Source organism: Leuciscus leuciscus (genome assembly GCF_965113295.1).
Source record: "Leuciscus leuciscus genome assembly, chromosome: 15".
Classification (NCBI taxonomy): Eukaryota; Metazoa; Chordata; class Actinopteri; order Cypriniformes; family Leuciscidae; genus Leuciscus; species Leuciscus leuciscus.
Genome location: NC_138739.1, coordinates 22557181 through 22582994, shown reverse-complemented (window position 1 = coordinate 22582994; position 25814 = coordinate 22557181). Strand labels below are relative to the sequence as shown.

Below are 25814 nucleotides of genomic sequence, written 5' to 3'. Positions count from 1 at the left end.
GGAAATACATGTTCATTAAAAAATAAAATGAATTGATGATGTACACATTTCATGATTCAATTTTTTTTTAAATGACGTTTCTATCAATCATTCAAGAATAGTCAACGCTAATTGGTCAGTTTGTTAGATCTGTGATCAAAAATAAATAAAAAAAAGTTTAACGAAACGTTTATTTTGAAATGGCGTTTTAAAATACTCTCATGCATTTTTGACCATCCGCGCTTTCCGTATGTTTTCACTCAGAGCTATCTGTCATGTGAGTCCAGTGATTGCCAAAACATTGAGAGAAAATTAACTTTATCCAATCAACATTTTTCGTTTTCTGTTACATTAAATAGCCAAAATGCTTTCCCGCTTATTAAAAGAACACCAAACGAAACAAAACGAAAGGAAAGAGTTGCAAGGTATGTGCTTCTGTAGATCTCTACCGACTAGCTTTAGTTTACAGGCCTTTTTGTATAACTCGGATGTATACTTGTCTGTTTTATTGTAATGTATTTAAGAAAAGATGGAGATAATTGACAATTAATGTTCACTTGATCCGCAAATTCTAGCTTGCACTCATCTAGTCGCTGAAATGTGCTTTTATTTGAATCCTTATTTATACTATTTCATGGATGGAGTATCATTTATGGAAAAAATGCAAGTTTAATTTGATTTAATAACTGTAGATTTAAACACTTTTAATTTATTTAAATTGCATTAAAATACGTCTAACAATACAGAAATAAGTACACAAAAATAAATAGCTGCTGCTAAATTGTTACAAAACAAGTGTTGTAAAATAAAAAGAAATTAATAATAAAACTTTGATTAAAAAAAAAAAAATCACTTTGTTTAAAAAAAAAACCTATACGTTAAGTGTGTCATACAGTACTTGGTCAAATGATAAAACACTTGTATACTGTACAGAGAGACGAAGACGAGAGGCCATAACAGCTGCAACATGTTTAACAGAAGCCCTGGTGGATCATCTAAATGTGGGGTGAGTCCGATACATTTTATATGTTTGTAAAGGTGTTATTTAATGCACAGGATTATACGGTCAGTTCATGTGATCACTGCGGTCATAATCCAAGACTTTGTGCCGATGTTATGACGAAACTGTGCAAAAGCAGCTTGAAACCGCACGGTTGGATGCAACAGAGCATTGTTCTCCCAACAGCCGACTTCATGAAAACGAGTATAATTGGTCGTGGGAAGTTACGAGGTGGAACTCATGTTTACGACGTCAGGCGACTTCACATCACTTGCAAGATGGCGGTAACTTCTCTTCAAGGGTTAGTTCGTTCACCCAAAAATGAATTTACTCACCCTCAAGCCATCCTAGGTGTATATGATTTTCTCATTTAAGCCAAACACAATTGGAGTTATATTGAAAAATATCCTGGCTCTTTTCAGCTTTATAATGGGAGTGAATGGTAACAGATTTTGAAGCCCAAAAAAGGGCATCCATCCATCATAAAAGTAATCCATATTGCTCAAGGGTCACCGTGATTTTGCCAAGTAAGACATGTTCCTGGATCAACATATTTTGTTGATCCTGGAATAACATTTTTGTCCCAAAATTTAGTCCTTACCCTATCCCTACTCCTAAACCTAACCCTACCCATACGTTTTCCCTAAAATAAGAGGGAAATGATAGGTGAATAACACTGATGTCGAAGCACCTCACCCTGGTTCTAAGCCTAAACTTGACATAAACTGTAAACTTGTCCCTCAAATCTGATTGGTTGATTGGAAAGTTGTTCCAGGATCAACAAAGATGTTGATCCAGGAACATGTGGTACTTGGTGAAATCACGTTCACCATTGCTCAAGGGGGTAATAAAGGCCTTCTGAAGCAATGCGTTTTTGTAATAAAAATATCCATATTTATAACTTTATGAACTATATTCACTAGCTTCTGGTAATGGCCATACGCAAGTCTAGTTCCGATGGGAGAGTAACCTATGTATTTTCCTATGTATATTTATCTGTTTCACATTCTCAGACTCATAATTATGCATTTTTATGGCAACATTATCAATTGAATCTGCAGCGTTCAGGTGGTACAAGTCAGAGCTCAGTTGTAATTATGAGTTCTACGAAATCTGAACACTTTTTGCAAGTCGTAATTAAGACATCACCTAAAAAAATTTTTCACAAAATAAATCTTTCGTGTAACTAGCGTAGAGATGTATGAAGCACGGCTCGCACAGAAGTGGCTTTCAAACCAATCAGCTTTCTGTTGGTCAGCCTGCCGATTTCTGTTGAAACTTCCGATCGCGCAAGTGACTGGATTTCGCCTGCAGATTTTCGTCAAACAACGGTAAATGTGTGCACGAATTTTAAGACATTGTAATATCTCAGAATCTTTGCTCAGGGTGGCGCAGGCCTACGTCAATCAGCGCAAGCTGGACCATGAGGTGAAGACGCTGCAGGTTCAGGCCAGTCAGTTCTCCAAGCAGACGGCCCAGTGGATCAGCATGGTGGAGAACTTCAACCAGGCCTTAAAAGTACACCAGCTTTTTTATATAGCGATTCTTGTTCTTCACAATTTAGTGTTGCAGTGAAATTTGCAGGTTTCATGACCGATTATTCTTTTACAGGAAATCGGAGACGTGGAGAACTGGGCGAGAAGTATCGAGATGGACATGCGGACGATCGCGACAGCTCTAGAGTACGTGCATAAAGGCTCGGCTCAGCCCGCGTCCTCATGAGCGGATGGTTCTGGTGGCCCAAAATGGACTGAAACTCAAAGGCTTTTCCTCCGACTGTTGGAGAAACTTGGACACTGTTGTTTGAGACATTTGTGTCTCATTTATTCTAGTAAAGAACTGCTGGAATAGCTGTTTATTTAGAATTTGGTTCATTTTTTTTATTTTAGTTGTATATATTATCAATGTGCTTGCTTGCGTAATAAAAACAAATACCTGTTGTGCTATAACTGCGTTGGAGCATGTTATTGCATTTAAGGTCACATTTTATCCTCACAATATCTGGGATTCACCTGTTAAGATTCGCTTTCTTGCTTCTCACTCCAAACATTTGGCAAGTGTTTTCCATTCAGCCTCAGTAAGTATAGTTTAGGATTACAGACTTGCCCTGTTCTTTTATAGACGTAACAGGGAGCTAAAATAGATTTTACACGTTTTGTGGGATTTCACGGTTTTTCCCATTTTAAGTGGGGTATGCAGTGTGATTCTACATAATCCACATTTCTACAATAAGGTCTCTCAGCCTCATAGGATTAACTTTATTTATGTAAGGAGAAAAAGTAAAACGTAAAACAAAGTGCGGCTGTTTTAAGTCCACAACATGCCAGGCTTCACTTGAGTTTTCCGATTGTGTCGAGCCTTCAAATCAATTTTTACTGTGATTTTTAGGCATATAAAGTAAAAGTTCCAAACCTGTATGAATTTCTTTCTTCTGTTGAACACAAAGGAAGATAGTTTGAAGAATGTCAGTAACCGGAAAGTTGATGTGCCCCATTGACTTCCATAGTATTTTCCCCCCATAACATGGAAGTCAATGGGGACCAGCAACTGTTTGGTTACTAACATTCTTCAAAATATCTTCCTTTGTGTTCAACAGAAGATAGAAATTCATACAGGTTTGATGACAGAGTTTAAATTTTTTGGGTGAACTATCCCTTTAACTGATATGAGGTCATAAAAACATCATCTCTAATAATTTGACCAAAAATAGAAATAGTTTAAATCTGTTGCAGACAAAAATGTCACAATGTCACATCATTGGACGCTCCTGTCAATGCTTGAAATTTCCTGTCAACCACCCAAGAACTAATACGATCAACCTAAATATAGTTAGAATTGGCATGATTCTCCTTAAAAGTTCCTCCCAGCTATTTAGGGATCACATTTACACAAGCACACAAATGGCCAAACAGCAATACACTGAGATTGGAGATTAGAAATTGTGGCCCTGTCTTAGAGGATTAGCTTTAGGGATAAATCTCATTCGCAAACCCACTTCAGATCACTCACCATACATGTTCAGGACCTGCAGCTCCCGAGCCAAGAAGGGAAAAGGTAAGTTTGATAATTGATTACTTTAACTGATAGCAGAGTTACTTATTTGTTTCTTCAGTTGATGTTTTTAACAATCAGATGTGTATTAGCATTTATTTAAATGTGCACTGTAAAATGTTTTGCTGCAATTAGTTATAACAACTTAAAATTTGAGATAACTTGCATATCTAACTAAACTTAATATTTTAAGTCAAGCACAAACACATACTTTTTTAAGTTGAAACAACACATTATTTCTTATTCTATATTGAATATAAGTTGTGATGAATAATCACAATCATTTTTCACAGAGTGAATTAAGTATTCGTTTAGAGGAAAAGCAAAGTAATTGGCTTCAGATTCACTTAAAATTACAGACTAAGCATTTTTACTAAAGAACAATTTTGAATTATTAATCAGGCTAATTAGAGTAATTATATAATGTCATGATTTATGAAAAACAGTTACTTCTATATGGGACTTCAGTTTCACACTAAGGTATGATTGGTTTAGAAGTTTTTGTATTTTAGTAGTTCTATTATATTTAGTAATTTCATGTCATTATCATCTGATCAACAATTGTAAAATATCAGAAGGCACATTTATAAACTGCCTTATAAAAGCCCTGTTTGTTTGATCATTAATAGTGTACATGTGTATAGAAGCTTAAGTCTTCTCTATGGTTGGTTTTGTCCTCTTGGTTGTGCCATAGCACGCAGATGAATCCTCAACCTTTCTCTTTGCTAATTAGTCCTTGAAGCTAATAGGTTTTGCATTGTGAGAAGCTTAAAGTGCTTCTGTGTTGCTGGATTTTCCATTTTTTTCATACACAACCGATCTCAGCATTCTCTAAACCTCTACGTTGATTCCAAAGTCTCCCTTTGTTTCATAAGAGCCTTAGCTCAAGATTTCTCATGTGTTGTGTCACGAGTCAATAACGTTCAATAAGCCTCCGAAAAACATGTTACGTCATTTTAGCACACAAGTCTTACTATTTATGAGTAGTTTTGTTGGAAGAATTAAAAGAACGCAGTTTTTTGTAGTAGTTAATCAGCTCAAACTGATTTTTACAAACATTTTACCAGATTTACATTGATTGATTCATGGTTCTTCAACTCCAAATCAACTGAAGTTGATAGAAGAGGATGTGGATGTGATGACGATTTCTACAAATTAGCCATATTTGATACTAATAAAATATTCAGAACATTGTAGACAAGTAGAATATTTGAGAAGTTCCTATATGCAATAGGTTTTTAAACTGAATGGTCTCTGTTGGATTATGGTGCCATTTGTGGTGATTAAAGGAATTGCACCCTGACGCTTCCTGCACTAATTACACCTGCACTATTGTGTTTTTTGTCTTTTACGTCACTGGCATTCTCCCAAAAAGCAATTGTTTACAAAACATCTTCACAGAATCACTCAGGAGGCAAAAACGATGTTTGAGTTCTTGAGGTAAGAACGTGTCTGATTACTATCAAAACACAAGCAAATAAACCAACAGAACTATAAAGAATTTGTATGCATTTTGTTTATACTCATATGTTTGCAGTACCGATTGTTCGTGGACGTGCGGCTTGAGTGCGTTTGTGGTGCTGTGGGTTCTGGTGTGGTTCTACCGGGACAACCTTGAGATTTCCAAGGTCTCAGAGAAGCACGTCTTTGTGACCGGTTGTGACTCTGGTTTCGGACACCTACTGTGTAAACGCCTGGACAAACGTGGTTTCCGCGTCCTAGCCGGGTGTCTCACGGAAAAGGGCGCGGATGATCTGAAGAGGGCGACGGGACCTTTCCTGAAGACCTGCATCTTGGACGTGACCAGCACGGCCAGCATTCAGAACGCTGTGGAATGGACCAAAAAAGAAGTTGGAGATAAAGGTGTGTTTCAGGTGAGACTATGAAATAAAGGTTTTAGAAACAAGTTTGACATCTTTGTTCATAACTTTCCAGGACTTTGGGGTTTGGTGAACAACGCCGGACGTGCTCTTCCAATGGGACCATCTGAGTGGATGAAAATCGAAGACTTTGAAAGCACGCTCAAAGTCAACATGACTGGCGTGATCGAGATGACCATGAACTTCTTCCCTCTTGTGAAAAAGGCCCGTGGAAGAGTGGTGAACGTGGCGTCAGTGTTGGGTAGAGTGGCTGCTAATGGCGGAGGTTATTGCATCTCGAAGTTCGCGGTGGAGAGCTTCTCTGACTGTCTCAGGTATCACACTTTAAAAGCAATGTTTCATCCACCTATTTTAGTGCACATTTTGGGATATAACAGAAAAATTCTAGATGGAAAAGCCAAGATGCGCATTCTAAGCTCAATTGAGGTGGGCAATTATTTAGCTGATAAGGAGATATGCACATAAACTACAATGGGAAACATATTTACTGAATAAATCCCTGACAGTGGGCCACTTTATTACACAGCATCTCAAATGTTGGTTTGGTCATTCTGAAATGCCTGAGCATATGTCTGTCATCAAAATGGTTGGGTACAATGGGTTTTTCCTTAAGGATATTTTGCGGTAGTTTCCCATGAAGTGATGATTTTCTGAACACATGAAATGGTACTTTAATCACAAAAGTTTTATGCGTTATTCCATTTTTGTGCATAAGCTAAATTTGCACCTTTGGATGGAACCATAGCCGGTGAAAGCCAACAAATTGTTTATGTGTTGGTTTCGACCTTCGACGTCACCACTACCTTCAGGAAACTTTTTTCATGTCATTTCAGGAGGGACATCCAGAATTTTGGGGTCAACGTGTGCATCATCGAACCCGGTTTCTTCAAGACGCAGGTGACCAGCTTGGATCCCATCGAAAGGGAACTTCATCGCCTCTGGGACCAACTGACCCCTGAAGTGAAAGAGAGTTATGGAGACAAATACTTGGATAAATGTATGTTATTTATGCAAACGATTACCATTTTCTCCATTTCTTCAAACATAGTCCATTTAGACGCTCTTTGTCTCTCCAGACATCAATATCCAGAGGCTGATCATGAACACCATATGCGATTCTGACCTCAGTAAAGTGACCAACTGCATGGAACACGCCCTGCTGGCCGCTCACCCAAGGACACGCTACAGTCCAGGCTGGGATGCCAAGCTCCTGTGGATCCCCTTGTCTTATATGCCTGCTTGCTTTGTAGATATTGCGCTGAAGCTGGTGATGCCAAAGCCAGCAAAAAGTGTCTAGATTTGGAGTGTGGTTAAAGATAATTTTAGGCTAGATACTTTTAACTCTTACCTTTGGTTCCCTTCAGATACACTGGAAGACGCTCTATTTTGGGGTCTAATTTTGTATATTTATGAACAATTATACAAAGTATATACACTGCCGGTCAAAAGTTTGGAATAATTACGTTTTTTTTTCCTCCAATCAAAAGAATAATAATTATTAATTATTCCAAACTTTTGACCTGTAGTGGTATTTCCTCACCAAGCCATTTATCTTATTTCTCAGTGGCATGTTCTTAAAGCTGCAGTCCGTAGTTTTTCCTCTTTGTCGCCATCTCTGTTCGAAATCTGCAATTGCAGTTATTTGCGGAATTATCAACTTTACGTGGGTTGTACATCGGCATGAAACAGCGCGGATGAATCCAAATTCCGCGCCGGTGTGGATTAGGTCATTCAGAATCACAGATTATACTTTTTGCGAGTATGACCAATATTAGAGTTTTCAACGGAAAATTACGTCTGAACAAGTAAGTAACATCCACTTTTATTCTGATCAACTAAGGGAAAAAAAAGCATTGCAGTAAATCGCGCTGATTAAATCTAACGATCGCTTATCATATCATGTCAAACCGTGCAAATCATAGAAGAGCAGTTATTCTGTACAAACAAATAACAATCATAGTGCTATGAAATAAACGGTGTAAGAACGAAATCCCTGTTATGCATAAACATGTTATAATATAACATAATATAAACATCTTATGACAGGAACATTTTCACTTTACTGATCTGATTCAGATCCAATACTTGACAACGGAGGAGGCGGGTTTGATTTTCTTGGAGTAGAGGTGAATTGCTCACTCTCATAGCTAGCACAAAATAATTAATATTTACCATAATAGCAAAACGAGAAAGGCACAACAAAGGAAACTCCGTAACTGTGTAAATTAAGCGAACAAGTGCGCTACTGTTACGTAATTGAACTATTGAAATGTCTTAGGCCTACCTGTCTAGAAAAAAAAAAAGTCTCTGCGTCCGTTTTGAACCCCTTTAAAACACGGAGTTCATGCCATCTTTCAAAAGCCCTGCTGATGTTTATCCTTGTTTTCGCATGGGCCCGGTTGCAGTCTCTTTGTTTCTCTAGCCACTCCGAAGTCCGAAGTCTTTTGGGTTTTACAACTGGTGAATCTCCAGTTATCACTGGTGATTGTCGTTTGAAACATTCTGGATCCACCATAAGTAAAAGTGCTGTGAGAAAAGGCTAAATCTACACCTCGAACATCCTCACGCAATATAGCCTACTAGCCGGGACTCGTTCTTTATGTGTACAGATGTGACGTAATGACGCAAAGACATGCTCGCATTTCCCACGGAAATCCACCAGTACCACTGGAATTAAAATCATTATTAAAAGCTAACCGATTTGAATCGAGCTAAGGCAAGCAGATAGTTTTGAACACTGGCTGGTTATGTTTTAAAAATAAATAAATATTTTGGATAATTTTTAACACAAAAAAGTTATGGACTGCAGCTTTAAGTGACATTTGCCTGAACTTGCCTTAAATGCAATTTGTGCCTGTTGGTCATCTACCGTAGATGTGTTGCTAGAGTGCCTCTGACTTTGACTTTTGGCATTATATTTGGATGAAACTGTCAGAGATATGCCTACTGGTTTGCTTAACTTGCCAAATTGTGGATATTTTAATGGAATAGGCCTAGTTCACATAACTGTATAAACATAATTTAATAAATGTTATAATAATATTTTCTGTGTATTGTCATCTGTCCACCACTTTCTTCCCAGAAAGGACAGCTTAAATCAGCATGGTTTGCTGGTTCTAGTTAGGCTAGGTGTTTTTCTTCAGTTGGTCAGAAATGATCTCCTATAGGCCTACTCACAGGTGAGTGGAGACAATTTAATTTATCAACAAATATTTCTTATGAGCAATGAACTTTTATTATTCATTAAACAGTTCACCACATGACGAATAAATCATTAAACTGTTATCCCTGAGGCGATTCTTGTTGGGCTAAAATTCTCAAACGTCGAGAGTGAGAACATTCAGATTCAGAAGATCGTTTGAATCGCTTTGTCCACGTCATTGTTCTTCTACGTTGCGATTATAAATAGGCTACATTTACTTCATATCTTATACATTTATATTATTTAATGCCCTGCTATCTTTTCTACTGGGGTAAACAGTTGTCAGAAGACGAAGACGGAGCTTTTTTTTTAGTTTTTTTTTTACCACAGTAGATCGTTTGAAGCGATTATTGTAGAATAGTCTATATTAATCTACGCTGATAAACATCTCAAAAAGTGCTGTCTCAGTATCATGAGATCACTTCGCCCCTCGAAGTGAATGTTATCCGTGACGGTGAACTTGTGTTGATAAAGTGCTTCTGGCGCTCACCGGATTCCACGCGCACCTGTTGACGCGACTCAAAACAAATCAGCCGCACGCGACTCTGGAGACCGTTATTTGCGACCAGTACTAGTTTGATTCCCCCTATTTACGCTTCAATTTTTTGATTTCTTTCTTATGCGATACAAGAAAATGATCTCTTTCAGGACCCTACGACTGCCTAATGTTGGAGTTATTGGCTTACTGGCGAAAGACGTGGCAAAAAGCAGTCCAGCGTGTCAGAATGTGGCGAGGAGGTCGTTCAATTTAACTTTTAACGCAGCCCGCGAATTTACAGCACCTGCATCCGTGGATAAACCTAAATCGAAAACGTGAGTCACTTTTAAAATGAATAAAAATGACTATTGTTATCAAATGTTTGATTAAAAAATAGAAAAGTAAGCTACAATTGTTTGGTGTAAGTGTGTGGAGGCTTAATCTTATTTCATTAAAGCAGAAATATGACCAATAAAAGTATATTCTCTGGACTGGAGGACATGCTTTTCTACACTATAACTGAAGGAGCGGAGAAAATTCCTGTATCTAATTTCATTGCTGTAAGTTCTTTAATTTACATACAGACTGAATCATATACAATACAGATAGACATTTTTGCACTAGCAGTTGTTAAAGTCTGCAAACTGAACATCACTGTATAAGGGCAACAGCTGGGAGTTGCCCCACACATTGACTCAGTAGCATGTTATGGGCTCAATTACCACCAACACCCTTACAGTGCATGTTCCCACTGAAATATGATTCGGTCATGGGAGGGCTGAGGTAAAACTCACACACGAAGACACGATTATCTAGACTTTGTGGTACTGTTGTGATGGGTTGTGTAATAATTTATACACAAGGTCAGTAAACACCCCCAGTACCTTCAGTTTAAATGACATTTGATGAACTTTGCATTAGATAAGTCTTAAATATCGAACTAAACTTAAGTTAACTAAACTTAATGTTTTAAGTCAAGCACGAGCACATACTTTTATAAGTTGAAACCTGTTTGATTTGTTTGATTTTTGTATAATTAGAGTAATCTTTATAACCATTACTGTTTAATTAAAGTTTGCACGACAAATTCAAGGATAGAACAGTATTTTCCCCATCTAACAGGCAGTGAAAAATACCGGCCTTCTGACCTCTGACCCCAGATTGCGCGACTGCATGGAAAAGATTCGTGAAGCTATCCGGGAATCAGCCGGTGAAGTCATGATGGACCGTGAGCTGTTTCGAAAGTAAGTACATTTCCTTTCCGGCAAAGTTAGACAAAAAATATCTGTGAATTTCCTGCATAAAGAGGAATATTTATCCAGACGAAGTTCTAGTTTCTAACATTTCCAACATTGTGACAGGTGTGCGGGTGGAAACATCGTTCTGCTGACTCTCGCTTTCAGACGGAAGTTTATCATTCCCGAATTTGAGGCTTTTGTTGGCATCATCAATCATATTTACCACACATCAAAACTGCAACATGATGGACATGTAAGAACTGCATTTTTAAATAATTTTTCCTCATTTATTTGTATAGTTGGACTCACTTAGAGTCTTTTGCAGGTTACAAAATACATTCCCCATCTCACCAAGTTTAGTCCTGATCTATGGGGCGTCTCTCTCTGCACAGTGGATGGCCAAAGGTAAATAGAAAAAGCTCTCAACTTTTCTGTAATATGAAGTTATGATTTTCAAATCAACTCTTTGAATTTCAGGCACTCAATGGGAGACACAAAGGTGCCGTTCTGCTTGCAGTCGTGTGTGAAGCCACTGGAATACGCCATCGCTGTGCACGAGCACGGCACGGAGAAAGTGCACCACTACGTGGGGAAGGAGCCCAGCGGATTCAAATTCAACAAACTCTCTCTGGATGAAGACGGTGGGTGAGGAAATGTCATAGATTATCATATAAACAACCTACAGATGTTCTTGATGTTGTGCAAAATGCAATAGATATCCACATATAGGCTACAGAAAATAGAGGAGTGTTGGGTGTAATGCATTACAATTACTGTAATTTACTGTAAAATAAGGGATTACTCTTAATTTGTTTAGTAATTTGATCACAGTTACTTCTGATGTAATTGCATTAAATACAAACAATTCAAAATAAAACAATAGTGGATTTAACATAAAAATGTAACGTCTAATGTTAAAATGTATGTTTTAATGTGACCTTCTCCCTTTAAATATTTTGCTCAGTTCAAGAATAATTTATGCAATTTTATGTTATTTATGTGAAAGAATTAAAAGAGCAGTTTCATGTCTATTGTTGAACTGGTCGAGGTTGATATACAGTAGGATTTAGAAATTAATTAGTAATAAGCAATACTTTTAGTAATCTAAGTAAAGTAATGTAATTACACTTTCAAAGATGTAATTAGTAGCTAGTAGTAATTCATTATTTTGTAACACTTTACAATAAGGTTTCAGTAGTTAGCATGAACCAAGAAGAAACAATACTTCTACAGCATTTATTAATCTTAATGTTAATTTCAATGCTTTCTAATACATTATTAAAATCAAAAGTTGTATTTGTTAACATTAGTTATGGCACTATGAAATAACATCAACAAACAATGAACGACTGTATTTTTAATTAACTAACATTAACAAAGATGAATAAATACTGTAAGAAATGTTGGTCATTGTTAGTTCACGTTGGATAATACATTTACTAATGTTAACAAATGAAACCTTATTATAAAGTGTTACCATTACGTTTTTAGAGTAATTTACACTGCCCATAAGAAAGAACTTACGAATGAGATTTCTTTAATATCTTGTTTCTGCTAGACAGCAATGAGAGTAAATGGAGAGCAGAATAACTTTTTGTTTCTGTGCTTCTAGAGAAATCAAATAAATAAATTTGGTAACACTTTATTTTACTGTGTATTTGTTGCACACGTTACATGTAGTTACTATAGTAATTACTATAAATTGTGCTTAATTATATGCAACTAATCTAAAACACACCCTAATAGTAAGTACATGTACTTAATTAATTTTACTCAGTACTTATATTAATAATTACACGTTAACACGGAAATCTTAAAATTAAAATGTTACCATAAATTCATATTAAATTAAATAATCTGTGAGCTGATGCTGGATTTCTGTTCTTAGATAAACCTCACAATCCCATGGTCAACGCTGGAGCGATTGTCATCAGTTCACTTATCAAGGTAAACATAAACCTGCACTTTCACTGTGGAGTTTAGTGTCAAGTAGGTTTGTGTTTGCACTATTTACTTGTCTGATAGTAAACTCTGCTTGCAACTCCAAAACAAACACTGATATACACTGACATGCGTGCCAGGCCATAATTCATTTGAGCTAACAGACCTTTGACCCAGAATTCCAGATCTGTGTGGACAGACGCGGTGCATCTGCTACATGTGTTGTTTTGTGGTGCCTGAAGCAGGACTATTACTGGTCTGGACTGAATCCAGGCTATTAAAAGTGCCCTTTAGACCAAATGTATGTGATATGTGCTTCCTAGGTTCTCCATTACAAGCTAGAAATGTGCAAAAGCATAACGTTGGTAAAATTCACTGTTCCTCTTCCCCTTCTCTCCAGCCAGGTGTCAACAAAGCGGAGAAGTTTGACTATGTAAGTTGTTGGATGCTGGCATTTCAAATTTAATAAAAAAAATATGAAAATACAGACGCTGACAGGCAATTCGGGCCAATGCAATGATTGGACGAAAATGTTTTGGTCCTCAAACTTTCACAGATGATGTATGTACATGGTTTAATATTTAGACACACTTCTATTATTGATTGCTATCAGGATGTGAAGAGTGTTTCAAGCTGTATAACAAAATGTGTCATACAGTAGCTTTTTTTAAATGAAAAGCATGAAATTAGTTATTTACCGAAGTCGTTATTCCTCGAAAATATTGCTTTTTGGATATAGATAATGCCTTTATCCCAAAAATGGAGCAGATGTGATTCCACACTCTATATTTGGCTGTTTGCTAATAGCGTCTCTACAAAGAAAATAATTTTTGCTGCATTTCCTTCTCAGGTGATGGAGTTTGTGAAGAAAATGACAGGCAGGGAGTATGTGGGCTTCAGCAATGCAACGTATGTCTTTCGCTTTGGCGTTTTACACTTGTTTTCTGCGCAATTTCATTGCTATTGACTTACGTTTGATTTTCGTTTGGACAGATTCCAGTCAGAGAAGGAGACAGGAGACAGAAACTACGCAATAGGATACTACCTTAAAGAAAAAAAGGTTTGTACTTCAGCGAACATTGTTTTATATAAGCAAACTAGCAGGATGTTGTTGATTGTTCACAAATACAACTGTGATGTCCTTCTTTACAGTGTTTTCCGGATGGGGCGGATATGATCGACGCACTGGACTTTTATTTCCAGGTTGGTCAAGTGATTCTTCACCTGTTTTAATCAGTTAAATTATTTAAATGTTAATCACTGACAGTGCCGACTGAATTTCCTCTCTCTCCCTCACAGTTGTGCTCAATAGAGGTCACGTGTGAGTCCGGCAGTGTGATGGCCGCCACACTGGCTAACGGAGGCATCTGTCCAATCACAGGAGAGAGAGTTTTGAGCACAGAAGCCGTGCGAAACACGCTCAGCCTCATGCACTCCTGCGGGATGTACGACTACTCAGGACAGTTCGCTTTCCATGTGAGTACATTTATACCTAGTCAGACTTTTTTTTTCCCGTTATAATTTGTGTTGTAGTAACACTTGCCCTATCTTTACATCTCTATACATGCAAAATCCCTTTCTCGGAAAGTCTGTTTACTCTGTGGCCATATTTGCAACACCTCCGGGCAGCTATTTCGGTCGTCCAAGACCAAGTCCTAAATATTTGAATGGGGGAATCCTGAAATCTCAAAAACGGCTCTTTAATTTATAATACGGGACTTATTCTGCGATATTGCCAGTTGCACTTTCTCCCATTCATAAGTAATATGAGTGCACCATCTTTGTATATCTAAAGTTTTTGATACGTGTCAGGTTGGATTACCTGCTAAGTCTGGTGTGTCGGGCGCAGTTCTTCTGGTGGTGCCGAACGTGATGGGCGTCATGTGCTGGTCGCCCCCAGTGGACAAAATCGGAAACAGCGTCCGTGGAATCCACTTCTGTCAGGTGTTTTCTGTCATCGTCCTGTTGGTTTATCACCCTGTTTTTAATTCCAGACCATAGATTTAGTATAAATAACTAATTTTGTAACCCTTCTGTATTTAGGAACTGGTGTCTTTGTTCAACTTCCACAACTACGACAATCTGAGGCACTTTGTGAAGAAGCAAGACCCTCGCAGACAGTCTGGTGACGACATGGTAAACCTTACACTTGAAAAACAGCTTTCACACCAACAACATGAACTAAACTACAACATTAAACACAAAAAATTTGCAAACATTTTTTTAGTCAGCTTATTAGTTCCAGTAATAAATGCATCAAATCTGTGTTGTAGAACAAGTCGGTGGTGAATCTGATGTTTGCAGCCCACAGTGGAGATGTCTCAGCTCTGAGAAGGTCATTTTATTCAGTTCACAATGTCTTCGCTTTGCCTCAAGGAGTGCTAGTGATATGAAGATTACTTACATTACTAGTCTCTCTTTTCCTCCATCAGGTTTTCCCTGTCATCCATGAATATGGAGTTAAAGGACTATGACTCTCGCACACCTCTCCACGTCGCTGCTGCAGAAGGTAGAATCATTTTCTGTGAACATTAAAGCATCTTTTAGTGCCAAATACAGTTTATTTAATTATAAAATCAATGTGGCTTGTGTCTGTTCTGTTTTAGGTCATGTGGATGTTGTGATATTTCTGACGCAGGCCTGCAAAGTCAACCCTTTTGTGAAAGACCGGTACAGATCCCTGTTTCTTTATACATTTACCTTCATCCATTTGGTTATAATTAACCTCATATCTCTAATTCAGGTGGGGAAATATTCCTCGGGATGACGCCATGCAGTTCGGCCACAATGATGTGGTGAAGATCCTGCAGGAATATGAGCAGAGCTGCAGTCCAGGCTGACGCAGAAGACTGAAGTCATCAATCCAAATCTTCAGCTCTGCAGGGAGTGAATATTACAACCTTAAGGACTATAGCCTAAAATAGATCATGTCATCAGAAATTGCACAAAACAAGGGCACATTATAGAAATTGTCTATTTACAGAGATAAAAAAAAACTTACTCTGTTTTTATATTTGTAAATATGTTTTTTGTACATAATTTGTGTTGTATACATGTTTAATGTATGTTTAATTTGGTAATGTACTAATGCACAATGCACAGTGTTTGTGAATAAACAAAACCAACCATACAGATTATCATATTTACACATCTTTACATATCTTAGAATCATTTTCCTCTCATTTTGTAGCATCTTTCCTTAGTGTTTATTTTTTTATTTTTTTATGTGTGTCATGGTTTTAGCAACTTTTTTCAAATAAATGAACCAACAAGTATATTTTCCCTGAAATGTTAAATGTATACATTTCAGAATAAATCAATCCACTCGCTATAATACTTGCAATGCGACAACTTGCAAATTATGTAAAATACAAGTAACAACTTTATAATTCAGCAATTATCCAGAACATCCTACCGACCGATCAAAAAACTGTTTCAAACCACTCGAACACCTTATTGCATAGCAATGCCCTGGCATTAGGTGGCAACACCACATTTGGTTAATCTGCCTGTATTTTAGTGATCTCACGGGAAAACGTAAAAATTCTACGAAGTGGCTTAATCGTTCGAATTCATACGACCTGACTCGTACGAATTAGTACGATTTTTGCAAAATCGTACATATTTTACGAATTGGCCAATTCCTATGAATTCATACGAATGACCTACCCCTGACCCCGCCCCTAAACCTACCCATCACGTGGGTTTAGACAAATCGTACAAATTCGTACGAGTGAGGCCGTACGACTTAGTACGAATTAGCCAACTTTTTATCATTCGTACGAATTCGTACGAATTGGTCGTGAGATAGCGTTGGATTGACCTGATTCAATCTAGACAGATATTAGGTAGCCTGTATACATGTAACTGTAAACCTGTAACAGATTCACATGCTTCTACCTCTTGAAATTAGATGACTGATACTTCCAGAGACTGTATCTACCTGAGGTGTCACACAAAGGCATTTAAACTTAACTGAATGTTTGCTATATTTTGAGGATATAACGTATAGTTTTTGCAGTTTTTAATATCCAAAGAAGCGGGTAAAAAGTAATTTATATTGCTCTGACTTACTCCCTACTTTGATATGAACTGCAGAAAGTGACATTGAACAAATCAATGAACAAATATTTTTGATGAGTAAACTCAAAAGATTTGTGTCATTGAAATGAATCAAACTCCTCAGTATTACAGTAAAGAAATCAGCGGATCCTGTAAATGCTGCTTAGAGGTCTCTACACGGTTTGCATGAAGTGGAAAGTCGTCTTGTGATCGGAAGGTATAAGAGACAGCTGTAACCACAATGCTGGTGATGTTCTCCGGCCTTTGCACGCACTTACAAACCTCTCATGAATAAACCTCAGCCCAAAATACCAATATTGATGTTGTTGTGCTTAGCAACAAAAATTCATCTGATGACTTTTTAACACTCTGTGGTTTCAAATAGTAGGTATTTCTTTCACAACCTAGGAATAATTTAAAATAAAATACTTAGACTAAACTGTGAATTGTATTTTTACAACATGAGAAAGAGGTGTTCGAAAAGAGCATCAGTAACCTGATGAGATGGACATGTTAACATGTAGGCTATTGGTACATTGAACTATTAAACATTCAAGATGCAAGATGCTGTGTTTTGGACTTCAGAAAGGAACTTAAGTCCATTTTGGTCACCTCTGCTACTTCCTCATAACGGTATGAGCGACCATTGGCTGAATCTTCAGCACATGCTCTGTTTGTGAACTGAAACCACAGTAAGTCACTTTTCTAAGATGCTCGCATACATGAGCTGTTTAATCTTGCTCTTCATTTGTGTGGAAGGTAAGATGTTTATTTACTTATTTATTTGATTCATAATTTTTCTAAATGTTTTTTGTTGTTGAGATTTGTTAATCTTTTTAGAAGTTGTCAAATTATTCAATATTAACTTTTGTTATATATTCCTTATATATTATTGCATACAGGTTAACATTAAATCACTGAATAAAACTCATCAGATCATTATAGAGAAATTAATATGCCAACAATGAACAGTGGAAACAGACATTGAAAGAAACCATATCCTTATCCATATCAATGTGCTAAACTGTTAAATTGCAAATATGCTCAATATAAAAATTTTAAGGGTTAACTTCCAGATCTGTGGGTTCAGCCAAAGATATAATTAAATGTGTTTCAGGTGTGTTTGGCGCTGGTACAGATGCAGTGAAGTCGGTATCAGTGACTGAGGGAGATTCTGTCACTCTAAACACTGATGTTAAAGTACAGAAAGATGATCTGATACTGTGGATGTTTGGACCTCAAGACACTCGTATTGCTGAAATCCACAGACAGAACATCTTTATAGATGACACTGATATATTTGAGAAAATACTCCAGATGGACAGTCAAACTGGATCTCTGACCATCAGAAACATCAGAACTGAACACACTGGACTTTATAAACTAACTATCATCAGCAGAGGAACTTCATACAAGAGATTCAGTGTTACTGTCTATGGTGAGTAAATTGAAGTGTTTCATATTATTAATGTACATCTGTACACAGACTTACCATCTGATCACATTGAACTTTACTGAAGACATTTAAAACAAAACGTGTCCACTGCCTCATAGTTTGCATTAGTATCTAGTATTCATTTAATTTAATTAATGATCAAATTTACATTAATGGTTATTGACATTTATGGTTAACTAATATTATTTTTGTTTTCCAGCTCCTCTTGCCAATCCTGTCATCACCAGAGACTCTTCAGACTGTTCATCATCATCATCTGGATCATCAGAGTCCAGATGTTCACTGGTGTGTTCAGTGTTGAATGTGAGTCATGTGACTCTCTCCTGGTACAGAGGAATCAGTGTATTGTCCAGCATCAGTGTGTCTGATCTCAGCATCAGTCTCTCTCTACCTCTGGAGGTTCAGTGTCTGGATGATTCCTACAGCTGTGTGATCAACAATCCCATCAGAAACCAGACCAAACATCTGGATATCAGTCGACTCTGTCACACATGTAAAGGTATGGCAGCAGCAACATTTTCAACATATTTTCTTTATAAATGTGCAGTACTGTGTCTATATGAAGTCTGATTAAAAGGATTGACCATTTTCTCTTTCTTTATTACAGAAATGAAATCGACTTCATATCATTCGATATTCATTATAACAGTAGTTTGTGCGCTTCTGCTGTTCATTTCTGCGTGTGTGTTTCACTGTTGCTGCAAGAAATGCAACCGAGAAAAAACAGAGGGCAAGTATCACTATATTACTAACTGACCAGACAAAAAAAAACAAAAAGCTTTTTATGCACTTTAGTTTTACATCTTAGAGCCTAAATTGAATGTTGAACATTTTTAATAGTTCTAAAATTAAAATGATGCTTATTATAGAATAGAAAATATATCAGTATGAAATGTCACCTGATGAAATATCATATATTAATGTTAAAAACACTGACAATCTTCACGTGTTTGTAGATCAGGAAAGCATGTCAGAATACACAGAGATCATCTACCGTCTTCAGATCTGACACCAGTCACTGATCATCACTCAGATCATTAATATTCATAACAGTAATGTGAAATGTCAAAAACAGTCTCTAGATGGAGAGACAAACTGGATCTCTGACCATCAGAAACATCAGATCTGAACACACTGGACTTTATAAACTACAGATCATCAGCAACATCAGAGGAACTTCATACAAGAGATTCAGTGTTACTGTTTATGTTGATTAAAATATGCTTTAAAGATTTTTAACATATTTACTCAATTAAAAGATATTGAATGAATTGGAAAATACAAAACAAGTTTTGTTATTTTATTATGCATTCAACACCCATTTTTTTAAATATAATTTAGTGTGCTTATAATTTTTAATTTCCATAATCATTTATACCATGTTTGATTGCCTTTTGATTATTGCATTATGTTTCAACAAGTGTCTGCTTTATATCAGATGTTTATGTTTCACCCTTGGTTTAATTATTTTCTTGATTTGTGGAGGTGTAAAAGTATTTCTAGATGACTGAAACAGGGCGAAGGAACTTGTGTAACCACAAACAAACTTCACACACGACTTTCTTTCGAGCAAGGCCCATATCTATCTGGTTTGTTATCTTGCAGCATATAGGCCTACTCTCTATAACGCTTATGACGTAGCTTATCACGTGCAGATGCTAAACTTAGAATGAATTTGCTTCACCAATAAATCATTTAATAAAATTGTTATTCTTTTATCCACAAATATTATTGTCCATCTTGGATTGTCCGCTGATTCTACTCGCCTCAAAGCGGATATAATGCCGCCAAGTGATCGCTGTGAAGAATTTGTGTTCGTCTTCTGACTCTATTCAAAGGTCAGAGACATATTGCCCAGAAATAATTATTCACACATGCACACGTTGTTATTACTTGTTAAATATATATTTGTACATTCATTGAACTTAAATGATCAACAATCTTTAGAAATGTATTAGCCTATCAACAATAGGTTGTCCTAAATCAATAAACAGGTTATTACAGTTTTTTTTATTCGCTTTGGTACTATTTTCACAAGTTAGGTGTTTTTTTTAAAAAACTCTTAGTACTAATATCACAACAGATCATCAAAAGTGCACTTTTTTCAAACATTTCATCATGTTTTCTATTGTGTAAGTACAATACACAAAATCACAAAGTATCCTTTTCACAACACAAAATAAGTGTTTCATCTACATAAATGTTTCATTCACAGTCACTGCCTTTCATAAAGCTCTTACTATCAAACTTTTGATTTGCATCTCTTCTTGTTCAGTTGAATACATTTGTCTATTATTTAATCCAACTGATCTTAATGGTTAATCAATGAATCATTTGGTACACTTATAGATTTCTATAGATATTGATTATACAGTTTCTATAGAACTTGTTTGCAATTTCCGGTATGGATAACCAAATTAATTCTTTTTACATAAGTGATTTATAGATAATAACCACCGCTATGTTCAAAGTGTGTGCACACGCAAGTGTGTGTGTGTGTGTGTGTGTGTGTGTGTCTGTGTGTGTGTGTGTGTGTGTGTGTGTGTGTGAGAGAGAGAAAGATACAGAGAAATTTGCCATTTGTGCAAATACTGTAAAGCAGAATAGAGTATAAGAGAGAGGAAACAGTCAATGACTGTAAAACATCAGATTGATCAGAGATGCATCAGTAGAAGGACAGACAGACGGCATCAAATACAGCCTTTTACATTACAGTATGTATGCCATGTGATACTGTAAACATGGTAGAGACATGGTAGTTACATTACTGTAACTCAGCCTTCATCTGTAAAGGTCCACTACAGTATATTCAGTCAAATAGTCAAAATCATTTACTGTATTCATTGCCAGCAAACTTTGTTCTAGCACAGAACCTCATGGCTGTGCTTCATCACAGCTTCTGATAACACACTGGATAGATACTATTACAAACATTATGGATTCAGTTACATAAGTTAGGTTATGCACGTGTATTTTCTAATGTGGCAACTATAGCCTGTATTACTGTAGATAATTCAGCAACAACTGTGATTTGAAACATGTATCTTGCATTGTTTGCTGTTGAATGAACTGATTGTTAAAAGTACTAAATTGAAAGAAGATCATACTGTTGTGTTTCTGTGATTAAACCAAATGTTCTCATTACATATTACAATAATCTTGTGTTTGAAACAATGATTATGAGGACTGAAAAGTGTATTAATGTAATGAAAGCATGAGATCAGGTTTTGAAAGAATGACTAGCTGTGTTACAAGTGTGATCAGTTTGGATTTTTGTACTAAGAGTTTTGAAAATGTACACCTTACTTGTGAAAATAGTACCAAAGCGAATAAAAAAAACTGTAGTTTTCCTCATGTTTTTGTCTGCCTGTTGCCGCCTTCAGCAGAGACTCTTCACAATGTCGTTCTTCTTCTTCATTAAGAGAATCCGTGTCTAAATGTGTGCTGTTGTGTTCAGTTTTGAATGTGAGTCACGTTACAAAAATGCCTCTAACAACTATCCTATCAATTTGGCGCATTCGAAACGTTTGCGAATCATTTGAACCAGTGATTCGGAGTGTGTATAAAATAAACTGCAAAAAGTTTGGCTACGTGATTTCAGTGAACAATAATGTTTAGAAACGTGCTGAAATGTCAATGGTTATACCTATAACACCTACTATACATAGCCTACATTTCATATTATTAAATGTTAATCTGAAATATTTGTTACTTTTGTAAAATCATTTATCATATAGGCAAATTATGTTTTGCTTGTGTAAAATAAAGTTTTTTTTAATACAGTGTTTGTTTTGCATACTCTATTTATGATTTACGGTAAATTCTATTTATGGTTTACATATTAGGGTCTATGAAAAAAAAAAAATTGTTTACAAAATGACAGTAGGCCTATTCGCTGTCACAATGGGACTCGAAATTTCAACCTTGCAAGATTCTCTTCATTTTTAAATGAAGCTATAACAAAGATGACCATATTTGTATTATTTTAGAAAATGCAAGCGATTCATCCAAATGTAGATTACACACCTCAACGAGTAGGCTACAGTCTACAGTAACATATGCACATGTTGAAAAACTACAAGTGCTTTAATTTGTGATTCTGACTACATCTCGTCACATTAAGACGCAGAGACCACACCCTTTATTTCCTGAAAAAACTAAATATAATGGTTTTCCTCAAGACTTTGTTTGGAAATAACAAATTTGGAAATGCAGCATACTGGTACAATAAAACTGTTTATTAAAGAAAGTGCAACATATCCCCATGACTTTAAAATACTGCAAAGAGGCATGTCAGATTTCAGCCTGCGTGTTAAATGATATGGTATGATGGGACATGTAATGACTTGCTGAGCTATGATACAGGACAGACAGGAAACAATTACTGGAAATACAGCAGGGGTTGGGGTGGGGTCTTGTGGCTTACTGTGCGAACAATAAGGAAGAGCAACTCTGAGGAGATCAACAACCATTGGTTGTTAGGTGGATTGTTCAGAACTAAGCAAGAATAAGAGAAGGGGAGGGCATTAAAGCCACACTAAGTAGAAATTGTGTTTTTGTCAAACAGCGACCCCTAGAGTTGCTGTGGAATACTTGCACTGTCGTAAATATATTAGCCTATATTATAACGTTTTTACACGATTGCAGCTAAATCACAAGTAAATAGTCTATAGTCTAGGCCTACTGTATCATTTAATTTGTGTTGTTTTTATTGGAATGTAAACATTACAAAATGCCAGATAACATCAATTAAGTTAAATGTACGTCGCATTATTTCATAACATTGGCCGTTATGATGTCATTAGACATGATTATTGCAATTTATCATAATAGTTTGCAAATTGTGCTCGTTTACACTATTTACAACCTCTACGTTAGGCTTATTTATGTCCTGATAATTATGTGAGATATTGAAAGCTGTTCTCATGATAATCGCAGGAATCAACATCAAACGGCGTTGTCTGATATCCCTCAGGACTACGTGATAAATACACCTCACAACACCTGAGTTCAGCTGGCAAACTAATTCGTGAGGCATAGCTATCTGATTTATCAAAACGATTCCATTTACACCTGGTCACATAAATGCATTTTGGCGAAACGGATTTAAATTCGATCTTCAATTCTCGCGCTATATGCAGATTTAATGGAGTGCACGTCACCGAAAGCAACAGATATGAGCTGCATTTTATCAGCTAAAATTTCAAAATCAAAGACCGCAATAAGAGAGAGCAGTAACAGCCCTGGTAAGATCATTTCGTTTCTTTACTTTTAATGATGAAGATTGTGTGTTAAGCGTCTGCGACTTACTTTCACTTTGATTTGCGATAATTTGCACGTTGGCTTGATGCAGTTGCTCATCTGCGGTGATGCGTGTTCCAGCGCGTCGTCATATCTGGATATAACATTATAGCCTATAACACGCTCTCACGTGTTTTTTTTTAATTTTTTAGCATTTTTGGGAGGAGTAGGCTAATGTGGTTTCAACAACCATATGCATTTACACTTGTCCAGTTTCGTCTGGAATGCGTCTCAGATCTCCTCCTGAAGTGGTTTGAGCGGTCGGATTCAAATCCGTCTCAAATGCGTTTCGGAGGGCATTTAAACCTGGACTTTTCACGATCGGATAGCTATACGATCTGAGAAAACGCATAAAGTGGCCAGGTGTAAACAACCCCCATGACAAAAACATACGCACGAAAGCCGAAAACAAACGCTGTTTGGCCTCTCACGTCCAAATTTGACGAAGTGGTGGGGGAAGTGACGTATGCCGTAAAGCAGTCGAATTTTGTAGTTCTTTTTGTGCTCTGGTTACTACCCGAACCCCGAAGTTACATAGTGCCAGTAAAAGCGATACAGACCCTGTCAGGCTATGGCAGACGTGTCATTCAACCTATTGTAAGTCGATGTACCATCACAAGGATCTTGGAAATATATTATGAAGGTTGAAAAGTTACATAGTGTTGCTTTAAGAAGTCTAATTGAAGTGCATAGCTTTTCAACATCATTATACTCTCGTTCTTAAACAAGACATAAACAACAAAGGCAACAAATAAATGTGATGCAAAATGTTATATTAATGTGAATGTTGAGTACCTAAAACAATTTTAGTCAATGGGTTTAAAGTGAGCTTTAGCTTGTTTTTGTACTCACTATGATTAGAGGGATATTTGCATATGCTAATCAAAACATTAGAAGTTGAGCTCTTCTATCTTCCTCTACTGGATCAGACTGACTTTTTTTTCACAAAAGATATACAAGTAATAATAATTTTTTAAAAACTACTATATCAAAGTCATTGTGAAATCTTCTTCTCAATCCACTGTTTTAAAGCTGACAAATCCAGACAAAAGCATTCTGTTGAAAAACGTCAGTGTCTCATGTGACGATACTGGAGTATATTGTTTCTGTTTCCACTGTCTCATTAGCTTTCTGTAAGACAAATGTGACAAATTAAGAAACACTTCAGGAGAACATCTGTGGGATTAACACACATCAAAATTCCAAGACACAGCAGAGACGCTGAATCAGAGCATGTAGTCGAAAAAACGGAAGAAAAAAAAACCAATCCCTGAACAAGCTCTAGAAGGCATACAAGACATTTCAAGACATTCATTTCATCATGAAAAAAAAAAATGGAAAAGAAAAAGAGCCAAATAACTGTCACTGTGTCTGTGATCTATGGCCTCATGTTTCCCCATTAAAGTTTAAATTAAATGTGTTAAATGTTTTGTTTATTGGTCCTCTTCGTTTAGGAGTCACACTTGTCTCCTTTGCGGTCAAAAGTGACCAAAGCCTTGTAATTTTTTTATTTTTTTTTCAGGAAAGCCAATGTTAGTATTTTTGTCCAATAATATTTTTTTATTATTATTTAGAATTTTGAAAGGTTTCTCTGGTACTATGCAATAATTATCCAATTTTTATGAGCTATTTTTTCCTATTAGAATTAATTTAATTTTTTTCAATAAATGCAACGTTTCACATTAAAATAGAGTGCAGGCCTTTAAAATAATTTTTTTTTAAGTAAGAAAAGCATCCAGTGGCATTAAAAACGGGTGTAATGTCGTGTAACCGCCTGTAGGCTATACTGTAGCTCCCTATATAAATACATAGGCTTTTTGATTCCCACTGTTTTAGACATGATTTCTCCTTTTATATATATATATATATATATGACATATATATATATATATATATATATAGACATTCTAAAAGACTACTTTTAGTTAAGGCCTTAGATATTTTTGTTAGATAAGTATCAGGTTTTACATTTTTATTACAATCAAACAATAACATTTGGTTAGAAAGGGAACACAATGCAAGCATTTTTGTTCCTCAGTATTTGATCATTAAAAAATCTAACAAAATAAGGGATGGATAGAGATAATTCAAAACACTTTATACAGACATTTTGCAGCAAACAATCAATAACAACAGCAAACAATCATTATCAAACTGTAGGTTAAAAAACAGGAATAAAATGTAATAATAATAATAAATATTATTTTAACTATATACATACAAACT

General features: G+C 36.3%; 5 protein-coding genes across 9 annotated transcripts in view; 4 read left to right on the top strand and 1 right to left on the bottom strand.

Moving 5' to 3' along the window:
* Positions 1-213: 213 nt before the first annotated feature.
* bloc1s1 (biogenesis of lysosomal organelles complex-1, subunit 1) lies at positions 214-2928 on the top strand. The gene is made up of 4 exons (XM_082138034.1): positions 214-404; positions 913-985; positions 2365-2497; positions 2591-2928. Exons 1-4 carry the CDS (start codon positions 344-346, stop codon positions 2699-2701), a joined length of 378 nt encoding a protein of 125 aa, XP_081994160.1. The 5' UTR covers positions 214-343; the 3' UTR covers positions 2702-2928.
* A 1547-nt stretch (positions 2929-4475) lies between these two features.
* Positions 4476-9063, top strand: rdh5 (retinol dehydrogenase 5 (11-cis/9-cis)). The gene is made up of 5 exons (XM_082138031.1): positions 4476-5470; positions 5568-5893; positions 5966-6224; positions 6744-6907; positions 6987-9063. Exons 1-5 carry the CDS (start codon positions 5454-5456, stop codon positions 7205-7207), a joined length of 987 nt encoding a protein of 328 aa, XP_081994157.1. The 5' UTR covers positions 4476-5453; the 3' UTR covers positions 7208-9063.
* A 144-nt stretch (positions 9064-9207) lies between these two features.
* gls2b (glutaminase 2b (liver, mitochondrial)) lies at positions 9208-15899 on the top strand. Of its 4 annotated transcripts, XM_082138024.1 has the most exons (18): positions 9215-9925; positions 10048-10150; positions 10713-10834; positions 10952-11081; positions 11154-11233; positions 11306-11469; positions 12717-12775; positions 13170-13202; positions 13620-13678; positions 13763-13829; positions 13922-13972; positions 14069-14245; positions 14582-14713; positions 14813-14905; positions 15043-15104; positions 15202-15278; positions 15376-15439; positions 15513-15899. In XM_082138024.1, exons 1-18 carry the CDS (start codon positions 9732-9734, stop codon positions 15607-15609), a joined length of 1764 nt encoding a protein of 587 aa, XP_081994150.1. In that variant the 5' UTR covers positions 9215-9731; the 3' UTR covers positions 15610-15899. The 4 variants fall into 4 exon arrangements, 3 of the variants coding, with proteins under 3 accessions (XP_081994150.1, XP_081994151.1, XP_081994152.1); XM_082138025.1 differs by lacking the exon at positions 9215-9925 and having other exon boundaries at positions 10051-10150; positions 10751-10834; XR_014197597.1 differs by lacking the exons at positions 15376-15439; positions 15513-15899 and having other exon boundaries at positions 9208-9925; positions 14582-14715.
* A 1530-nt stretch (positions 15900-17429) lies between these two features.
* On the top strand, positions 17430-19567 carry LOC309475105 (CD48 antigen-like). 2 transcript variants are annotated; one of them, XM_082137723.1, is made up of 5 exons: positions 17430-17590; positions 17949-18269; positions 18487-18786; positions 18895-19017; positions 19244-19567. In XM_082137723.1, the coding sequence occupies exons 1-5, from the start codon at positions 17542-17544 to the stop codon at positions 19294-19296; spliced, it is 846 nt and encodes a 281-aa protein (XP_081993849.1). In that variant the 5' UTR covers positions 17430-17541; the 3' UTR covers positions 19297-19567. The 2 variants fall into 2 exon arrangements, with proteins under 2 accessions (XP_081993849.1, XP_081993850.1); XM_082137724.1 differs by lacking the exon at positions 18895-19017.
* Positions 19568-22504: 2937 nt separating this feature from the next.
* The window catches only part of LOC309475104 (CD48 antigen-like), a 48430-nt gene continuing 45120 nt past the window's right edge, over positions 22505-25814 (bottom strand). The window contains exon 6 of the mRNA XM_082137722.1: positions 22505-24719. Coding sequence (XP_081993848.1) covers positions 24666-24719 — 54 coding nt within the window. The 3' untranslated portion in view covers positions 22505-24665. The remainder of the gene's footprint in view (positions 24720-25814) is intronic.